This window comes from Amblyraja radiata, chromosome 2 (genome assembly GCF_010909765.2).
Source record: "Amblyraja radiata isolate CabotCenter1 chromosome 2, sAmbRad1.1.pri, whole genome shotgun sequence".
NCBI classification, from domain to species: Eukaryota; Metazoa; Chordata; class Chondrichthyes; order Rajiformes; family Rajidae; genus Amblyraja; species Amblyraja radiata.
In genome coordinates this window covers 83,701,321-83,711,774 of record NC_045957.1, presented here as the reverse complement: position 1 = coordinate 83,711,774, position 10,454 = coordinate 83,701,321, and the positions used below count along the sequence as shown (strand labels likewise).

Sequence of the window (10,454 nt, the reverse complement as noted above, 5' to 3'; positions counted from 1 at the left end):
AGTGTGCAGTCATGCATTACGGAGGTGATAATGGACTTGGGAGTGCTGGTGCAGGATTCCCAAAAGGTTAATTTACAAGTTGAACCGGTAGTAAGGAAAGCAAATGCAATGCTAGCATTTATTTTGAGAGGACTAGAACATAAAAACAGGGATGTAATGCTGAGGCTTTATTAGGCTCTTGTCAGACTTCAGTTGGAGTACTGTGAGCAGTATTGGGTCCCATGTCTGAGGAAGGATATGCTGGCATTGGAGAGGCTCCAGAGGAGGTTTACAAGAATGATCTTGGGGACAACTGGATTAATATATGATGACTGTTTGACGGCACTGGACCTGTACTTGCTGGAGTTTAGAAGGATGAGGGGAGACTTTATTGAATCTTACTGAATAATGAAAGGCCTGGATAGAGTGGATGTGGAGAAGATGTTTCAACTCTTGGGAGAAGTCTAGACCCGAGGGCATAGCTCAGAATAAAAGAACATTCTTTTACAAAAGGAGATGAGGTCAAATTTCTTTCATCAGAGGGTGGTGAATCTGTGGAAATAATTGCCACAGGTGGTGGAGGCCAAGTCATTGGCAGAGATTGACTGGTTCTTGATTAGTAAGGGTATCATGGATTATGGAGAGAAAGCAAGAGAATGGTGTTGATAGGTAAAATAGCTTAGTCAGATTGAATGATAGCATAGACAAGCCAAATAGCCTACTTCTCCTGTGACATCACCCTTCTGTACTGTTTTATGTTCTTTTATGTGCAATAAGTTCTACTTCTGCAAAAAAATCAATGGAACCATATCTCAGAAATAATTCAGTGTGCATTTATTATCAGTGAGTGTCTTGCGCAAACAGTGGTTACATTTCAGAACTTGGACATTTTCATAAAAATTGCTTGTGATCTTTGCTATAGACTAGGGTGAAGAAAAAATGCCATACAATGGTGAAATGAATTTTAAAAAGCTTGAATCATTGTAAATCAATTTGGTTTACATAAACCATGATTATAATACTTACTGTGGTGAAAGCATCATCTAAAGAAAACATTGAACCTTTTCAAACAGCCACCAGCATGCACTTGTCCCCTTAAAGGTGATTAGTTTGAAAATCTAACAGGTGATTGAATACAGTGAGAGATTTGTCATATATTAATCTAACCTGTTTGATGCAAAACAAGCCACTACAAGTTAATCAAATACAGTGCCCTGCTTAATGTTTGGGACAAAGACCCATCATTTATTTATTTGCCTCTGTACTCCATAATTTGAGATTTGTAATAGAAAAAAATCACCTGGTTAGAGGGCACATTGTCACATTTTCATAAAGGACATTATTATACATGTGTTTTCACTATGTAGAAATTACAGCAGTGTTTAAACATAGTCCCCCCCCCCCCCCATTCTAGGGTACCATAATGTTCGGGACACAGCGATGTCATGTAAATGAAAGGAGTCATGTTTAGTATTTTGTTGCCTATCCTTTGCACGCAATGACTGCTTGAAGTCTGCGATTCATGGACATCACCAGTTACTGGGTGTCTTCTCTGGTGATGCTCTGCCAGGCCTGTATTGCAACCATCTTTAGCTTATGCTTGTTTTGGGGGCTAGTCCCCTTCAGTTTTCTCCTCAGCATATAAAAGGCATGCTCAATATGAGTTCAGATCGGGTGATTGACATGGCCACTCAAGAATTGATCATCTTTTTAGCTTTGAAAACTCTTGTTGCTTTAGCTGTATTTTTGGGATCATTGTCTTGTAGAATGAACCGCCGGCCAATGAGTTTTGAGGCATTTGTTTGAACTTGAGCAGATAGGATGTGTCTATACACTTCAGAATTCATTATACTCACACCATCAGCAGTTGTATCATCAATGAAGATGTGAGCCAGTACCTACAGCAGCCATACATGTCCAGGCCATAACACCCCCACCACTGTGTTTCACAGATGAGGTGGTATGCTTTGGATCTTGGGCAGTTCCTTCTGTCCTCCATACTTTGCTCTTGCCATCACGCTGATATGTTAACCTTCGTCTCATCTGTCCACAAGACCTTTTTCCAGAACTGTGGTTGCTCTTTTAAGTACTTCTTGGCAAACTGTAACCCGGCCATCCTATTTTTGCAGCTAACCAGCGGTTTGCAACTTGCAGTGTAGCCTCTGTATTTCTGTTCATGAAGTCTTCAGCGGACAGTGGTCATTGACAAATCCACGCCTGACTCCTGAAGAGTGTTTCTGATCTGTCGGACAGGTGTTTGGGGGATTCTCTTGATTATAGAGAGAATTCTTCTGTCATCAGCTGTGGAGATCTTCCTTGGCCTGCCAGTCCCTTTGTAATTAGTAAGCTCACCAGTACTCTCTCTTCTTAATGATGTTCCAAAGAGCTAATTTTGGTAACCCTTATGTTTGGCTGATGTCTCTAACTGTTTTATTCTTGTTTCTCTGTCTCATAATGGCTTCTTTGACTTTCATTGGCACAACTTTGGTCCTTTGGTGTTGACAGACAGAAATAAAAGTTTCCAAAGGTGATGGAAAGACTGGAGGAAAGACTAGGTGCTGAGAGCTCTTATACCTGCATTAAGGAGGCATTTAAACCTGAGCAATTACCTGAGCAAACGCCTGTGAAGCCATGTGTCCCAAACATTATGGTGCCCTGAAATGGGGGGGTGGGGGTGGGGGGGGGGGGGGGGGGGGGTATGTATAAACACAGCTGTAATTTCTACATAGTGAAACCAAAATGTATCAAAATGGCCTTTAATTATATCTGACAATGTGCACTTTAACTACATGTGATTTTTTTCTATTGCAAATCTCAAATTGTGGAGTACAGAGGCAAATAAATAAATGATGGGTCTTTGTCCCAAACATTATCGAGGGCACTGTAACAACTATTACTTGGCTAAAGGGTAACTTCAGTGTAGCAGTAAGTATAAGTGCAAATTGCAGCTTCTACGGCGGATGGAATTCTTTACAGCTCTAAAGCTGCATTGTCTGTCGGATTTCCTCTTTGGCAGATTCCACATTTAGATCTGATCAACTGATACAGAGCTGTAAGTGGGATAAACATTGTTGGCAATATGCTCAGGAAAACACACATGAAGATTACCCAGCCTGCATATTTCTTCTCTTCTTTCTTAGGGAACTCCGCCTGTTGGTTTAAAGTAAATGGTAAGGGATGGTTTGTGTAAAAAAAAAAAAAGACACAAAGTGCTGGAGTAACTCAGTGGGTCAGGCAGCATCCCTGGAGAACATGGATCAGTGACAATTCTGGTCGGGATCTTACCTCAGAGCGATTGTGACTGGTCTGGGCGGGGGAAGAAAGCTGGATAGGAGATCAGGGTCAGATAGCTGGACAAAGGGCAGAGATGAAAGGACAAAAGGCATGAGATAAGGATAGAAGAAATTAGAATTGTGAAGCCTGAGGAAGGCATATTGGGGGAAAGGGAGAAATGAGTGTGTGTCCAGGTTGGGCACAAGGAAGAAGGGAGATAGTGAGGGGGGAATTGGATTTTGTAGGTTAGTTACCTAAAGTTGTAGAATTAAATGTTCATATGATTGGATTGTAAGCTACCCGTGGAATATGAGGTGCTGTGCTTCTAGTTCGCATATGGTCTCACTCTGGCAATGGAGGAGGCCCAAGATGGAAAGATCAGAATGGGAGACAGATGTAAATGCTGGAGTAACTCAGCGTGTTGGGCAGCATCTATGGAGAAAAGGAATAGGTGACATTTCAGGTTAGAACCCTTCTTCTGACTGAAAGATAGATAAGGTCAGAACAAAATCGGCCAGCAACAGATGACCCCAGGAAGGGTAGAGTCCATAATGGCCCGTTGTTGTCTGGGGAAAAGGTGCTAACGACAGGGATACAACGGAACTGGCAGAATCACTAAGGAGGGGGACAAACTCATCTTCTGTATCCGGTGCCCCTGTTGGGGACTCCTCTATCTATCTATCAGTGAGACCAAGCATAGACGAGGCAATCGTTGCGTTGAATACTTACGCTCACTCCGCCTTGACCTACGCGATCTCCCACTTTTCCAAACATTTTCCATTCACATTCCCATACTGACCTTTCTGCCCTGGGCATCCTCCACTATCAGAATGAGGCCACACGCAAATTGGAGAAACAACACCTCATCATTTGCTTTGGGCAGCTTACAACCCAGCGGTATGAATGTTGATAGCTCTAATTTCAAGTAACGCATGCATTCCCCCCCACCCCCCTCACTTCCCACCTGCAGGTTAAGGTATGGTCTGTTCTTCTGGATGTTTGGTGTGGTGGTGATGGCAGGTGGTGTCGTGGAACATTCCTCTTGCAGGATGTGGGAAGTCGGCCATTTCCAGTGCCTGCAGTGGGTACGTTCAGCTACAGCTCATGAAGGACCGCGTTAAGGAACTGGAGCTGCAGCTGGATGACATTGGGATTATCTGGGGGTGTGAGAGTGTCATGGATGAGAGTTATAGTGAGGTGGTCACACCTAAGGTACAGGCAGCAAGTAGTTGGGTGATCACCAGGAAAGGGAAGAGGCAGAAAGTGCAGGAATACCCTGGTCCGTTCCCCTCGACAACAAGTTCCTTCCGCCTGGTAGGCTGCTCTGGAAGGTTAGATCGCACAGGATCCAGGGAGAGCCAGCCGACTGGTTAGAAAATTGGTTTCATAGAAACATAGAAAATAGGTGCGGGAGGAGGCCATTCGGCCCTTCGAGCCGGCACTGCCATTCATTGTGATCATGGCTGATCATTCCCTTTCAATAACCCTTGCCTGCCTTCTCCCCATATCCCTTGACTCCACTAGCCCCTAGAGCTCTATCTAACTCTCCATCCAGTGACTTGGCCTCCACTGCCTTCCGTGGCAGGGAATTCCATAAATTCACAACTCTCAGGGTGAAAATTTTTTTTCTCACCTCAGTCTTAAATGGCCTCCCCTTTATTCTAAGACTGTGGCCCCTGGTTCTGGACTCACCCAGCATTGGGAACATTTTTCCTGCATCTAGCTTGTCCAGTCCTTTTATAATTTTATATGTTTCTATAAGATCCCCCTCGTCCTTCTAAACTCCAGTGAATACAAGCCTAGTCTTTTCAATCTTTCCTCATACGACAGTCTCGCCATCCCAGGGATCAATCTCGTGAACCTACGCTGCACTGCTTCATGGAAGGAAGCAGAGAGTGATGATGGAAGGTTGTCTTCTGGACTGGAGGCCTGTGCCTAGTGGTGTGCCTCAGGGATCTGTGTTCGACCTATTACTGTTTGTGGTTTAGATCACAATTTGGATGAGAATGTACAAGGCATGATTAGTAAGTTTGCAGATGACACTAAAGAGGGTATTTTTTAGGAGCTGAAGAATGGTTAATGGAATTTAATGCAGGTAACTGTAAGATAATGTATTTTGTGAAGTCAAACCAGGCTTGGACCTTCACGGTGAATACCAGGGCTCTGGGGAGTGTTGTAGGGCAGGAAAATACTTAAACTAAGGAAAATAATGTTTTTTCCACACACAATTATTATGAATCTGGGCTGCTGGAATATGCAATGGATCATGGGTAACTGTGGGGGGAGGGGGGCAGCAAGGGTGTTATTCTATTGGATTCCCAACAAAATCCCATTGGAGGTACACAAAAATGCTGGAGAAACTCAGCGGGTGCAGCAGCATCTATGGAGCGAAGGAGATAGGCAACGTTTCGAGCTGAAACCCTTCCTCAGTCTGAAGAAGGGTTTCGGCCCAAAACGTTAGCTATGTCCTTCGCTCCATAGATGCTGCTGCACCCGTTGAGTTTCTCCAGCATTTTGTCGTGTACCTTCGATTTTCCAGCATCTGCAGTTCCTTCTTAAACACAATCCCATTGGACATGTTTTCTAAAACCAGATGTTTGAGTATCAGTGCTTTTTCACAGGAGGTAAATCTCAAGGAATAACAATGACCCAGGTTTGAGCAGGTTAAATGATTATTTCATGGACAGATAAAATAAGGTGTTGCAGCTGCTGACAAAGGAACTGGATATTGCAGGGTAAAAGATACATACGTAGTCAGGATTCCATGCCTCATAGGATAATTGATGCTGCAATTCAACAACAAGGTATGCCACAAAGATGGAGAACAACAGGACAGGGCTAATAAACCTCCAGGTTATATGCCAGTAACAATTGGGTCTTCGACCAGTCATTAATTCCAAATCCTCGCAGAATCTGAGAAAATGAAAATACAATTTCCTGTCAGATTTTCAAAAAGTGGCTTTAATGCAAGTTAATATTAAAAATGAATAAAGTAAGCATATTGCAAATGTAATGGCATAGCACAACCAAATATGGAGACGAGTTACTTGTTTACAGAGAGCCTCGCATAACCTGATCTAGAAGGAAGTGAAGTTACTGTTTTTTAAGATCATTAGTTCAATGTAAAATAAAACAGAGATCGTGCAATATGGGCTTTTTGTTGCCCTGGACTTTAAACAAGTAGAGACACAAGGAATTGCAGATGCTGGAATCATGGAGAAACACACATAGTGCTGGAGTAACTCAGTATGTCAGGTAGCATCTATGATGGGGATAGATGAGTCTGAAGAAGGGTTCCGACTGGAAATGTTGCCAAACCATTCCTTCCAAAGATGCAGTGGGTGAATCACTTTAGTGGTTTTGGTGGTGAGTTCATACTTCAGTTTTAAATCAGTGTTCTCCTGAGGAATTGTTGTAAACTGTAAGGCATTTCCATTTTTCTTTCAAATCCATTTCAAATCACTGCCATTTCACGTTAGATATAGAATCTAGTAATTATATTTAATAAAATGCTAACCGTTTTATTTGCATGTAGCTTAATTCACATTGAAGTGTTTCTCAGTCCCTATTCCTGGAAAATCAAGAGTAATCAAAGGTTTATAGAAACATAGAAAAAAAAATTGGTGCAGGAGTAGGCCATTTGGCCCTTCGAGCCAGCACCACCATTCAATATGATCACGGCTGATCATCTAAAATCAGTACCCCGTTCCTGTTTTTTCCTCATATCCCTTGATTCCTTTAGCCCTAAGAGTTAAATCTAACTCTCTTGAAAATATCGTAAACTGGCTTCCACTGCCTTCTATGGCAGAGAATTCCACAGATTCATAACTCTCTAGGTGAAGAAGTTTTTCCTCATCTCAGTCCTAAGTGGCCTGCTGCTTATTCTTAACTGTGACTCCTGGTTCTGGAATCCCCCAACATCAGGAACTTTTTCCCGGCATCTAGCCTGTCCAATCCTTTAAGAATTTTATATGTTTCTATAAGATGCCCTCTCATCCTTCTAAATTCCAGTGGATACAAGCCCAGTCGACCCATTCTTTCATCATATGTCAGTCCCGCCATCCCGGGAATTAACCTGGTGAACTTACGCTGCACTCTCTCAAATGCAATAATGTACTTCCTCAAATTAGGAGACCAAAACTGCACACAATACTCCAGGCGCGATCTCACCAGGGCCCTGTACAACTGCAGTGGGACCTCCTTGCTCCTAAACTCAAATCCTTTCGCAATCAAATCATTGCGTTTGCTTTGTCAGAATATTAAAACCATACAGCACGGAAACAGGCTCTTTGGTGCCAGTAGTTATAGTCTATACAGATCAAGATGCCACATTTATATAACCATATAACAATTACAGTACGGAAACAGGCCATCTCGGCCCTTCTAGTCCGTGCCGAACACTTATTCTCCCCTAGTCCCATCTACCTGCACTCAGACCATAACCCTCCATTCCTTTCCCGTCCATATACCTATCCAATTTATTTTTAAATGATAAAATCGAACCTGCCTCCACCACTTCCACTGGAAGCTCATTCCACACAGCTACCACTCTCTGAGTAAAGAGGTTCCCCCTCATGTTACCCCTAAACTTCTGTCCCTTAATTCTCAAATCATGTCTTCTTGTTTGAATCTTCCCTACTCTCAATGGAAAAAGCTTATCCACGTCAACTCTGTCTATCCCTGTCATCATTTTAAAGACCTCTATCAAGTCTCCCTTTAACCTTCTGCGCTCCAAAGAATAAAGACCTAACTTGTTTGGCTCGTATCCCTGTAAACCTTTCCTATCCATATATGTGTCCAACTGTCTTTTAAATGCTGTTATTGTATCTGCCTCGACTATTACCTCTGGCAGCTTGTTCCATATGTCTCAGTCAAAAAGATACCGATCAGTTTCCTGGTCAATCATATTACTCTCATCTTAAATCTATGTCCACTGGTTCTCATTCCCCTACCCTGGAGAAAATACTCTGCATTCACCCTATCTATTCTCATGATCTTATACACCTCAATAAGATCACCCTCAATTTCCTGTGCTCCAAGGAATGAAGTCCTCGCCTACCCAACCTCTTCCTTAAGCTCAAGTCCTCGAGTCCTGGCAACATCTTCATAAGCAAAAAAAACCCAAACGGCTGCTCAGTTAACTCAACGAGTCAAGCAACATTTATGGAAGGGATGGATAGATGCGTTTCAGGTATGGACCCTTCTTCAGGCTGATGGAGTAGGGGGAGAAAGCTGGAAAAGAGTGGTGAGACGGTTGCAAAACCTGGCCACTGATAAGTGGATACAGGTGAGAGGGGATATTTGGCAGATGAGTGGAGTAAGTGACACCGACACAGGTGAAAAGGAGAAAAACAAGTTACAGAAGGAAAGAAGAGGAGGATTGAGTGAGCTGCCAGCACAACAAGCTTGAGTGACTGAGCCGCCAGCCCAAGAATCCATTCGGCCCACAATGTCCATACTAACCCTCTTGAAACCAATCCCTTCAGCCAACAACACCCATATTAGCGCTCCAGAAAGCCCCCCCACCCCCCCACCCCCCCCCCCCCCCCCCCCCCCCCCCCCCCCCCCCCCCACTGGCCACAAATATTGGAATTGGTGGAGAGGTGGAATATTGCATTGGGGGACCAGCCCTCACTTGTGATGCTGGGACCCAACGGGTCCCACTTAGTTTAGTTAACACTACTTTCAGGGAGGTGCTGGAATCTTGAGTAAAACACAAAGTGCTGGATTAACTAGCGGGTGCTACTGTCAGAGAACTATGTACTACTATGGGATCCTTCTGCTCTTCCATGTAGCCCATGGGCCCACTGTGAATGCCTGAGATAGACTTCAATACCTGGATTGATTGCAATATCTCACACTTATTTTATTTAAAAAAACATTTGCCAATACTTAGCCCACTTGCCCAGCTGATCAATACATCACTGTAATTCTTGATAAACTATTTCTCCATCTATGATACCACCTATTTTAGTGTCATCTACAATTACTAATCAATGGCATTAACTTTCCCAAGTTCCCTATTCCTGATGTCTCTCTCCGTGGTAAAAACAGAGAATTATTTATTGACGACCTTGCACAATTCCATCATGTTTACACAGATGATGATGACTTTGTTTTCTGAGGGCCTCTGTTCTCACTTGTTACTTTTATCATCCTAATGAACTTGTAAACTCTCTTTAGAATTCTTCACCATGCTGCCTCCTGCCCCCATTTTGCCATCCTGTTTCCCTTCTTATGTGTGCTTCTCAATTTCATATTCTCCCCCAGAATACACTTAACCCCAACTGCCTTAATCTGGCCCATGCCTCATTTTTCCTGACTAGAGGTTTAACATCTACGGTTACTCACTCATGTCTGCCTTGGCTCCACTCTAACAGGAACATGCATACCTTAAACTCTCACTATCACATGTTTAAAAGCATCCCACTTTCCAGACGTCCCTTTGCCCACAAATCAAATACTCCAATCAACATTTGCAAATTCTTGCCATCAAAGTTGGCCTTGCCCCAATTTAGAACCTTAACTTGTGGACCAACCCTGTCATTATCTTTAATTATTTGAAAGCTAATAGAAGGCATGGTGGCACAGAGGTAGAGTTGCTGCCTTACAGCGCCAGAGACCCAGGTTCAATCCTGTCTTCCGGTGATTTTCTGTACGGAGTTTCTATGTTCTTCCCCAGACCTGTGTGGGTTTTCGCCGGTTTCCTCCCACACTCCAAATATGTACAGGTTTCTAGGTTAATTGGCTTGATATAATTGTAAATTGTTCCTAGTTTGTGTAGGATCGTGTTAGTGTGCGGGGATCGCTGGTCGGCGTGGACTCGGGCTGAAGAGCCTCTTTCCACGCTGTATCTCTACACTAAACTCAATTGTGACCGCTAGTCACTTACCCTCCCAATTCCCTGAGAGTAGGTGAGGCTTTACCCTGTCTCCTTGGTAGGTCCTCTACATATTACCTGAGGATTTTTTTCCTGAATATATTTGACAAATTCTGCCCATCTTAGCCTTTGGCACTGCAGTCCCAGTCTATGTTAGGAAAGTTAAATACCTTACTATAACAACTCTGTACTCTTGCAGCTGTTTGCAATAGATACATAGAAAATAGGTGCAGGCCAGTCAACAAAATAGAGAGAGTACAGAGGAGATTTACTAGAATGTTGCCTGGGTTTCAGCAATTAAGTTACAGAGAAAGGTTGAACA

General features: G+C 43.3%; 1 protein-coding gene across 1 annotated transcript in view; it reads right to left on the bottom strand.

The window, feature by feature from the left end:
• Positions 1-2,929: 2,929 nt before the first annotated feature.
• The window catches only part of LOC116985144 (sodium-dependent neutral amino acid transporter B(0)AT3-like), a 52,067-nt gene continuing 44,542 nt past the window's right edge, over positions 2,930-10,454 (bottom strand). Inside the window, exons 11-12 of the mRNA XM_033039640.1 lie at positions 6,003-6,165; positions 2,930-3,129 (exon numbers count right to left, since the gene is read on the bottom strand). Coding sequence (XP_032895531.1) covers positions 2,950-3,129; positions 6,003-6,165 — 343 coding nt within the window. The 3' untranslated portion in view covers positions 2,930-2,949. The remainder of the gene's footprint in view (positions 3,130-6,002; positions 6,166-10,454) is intronic.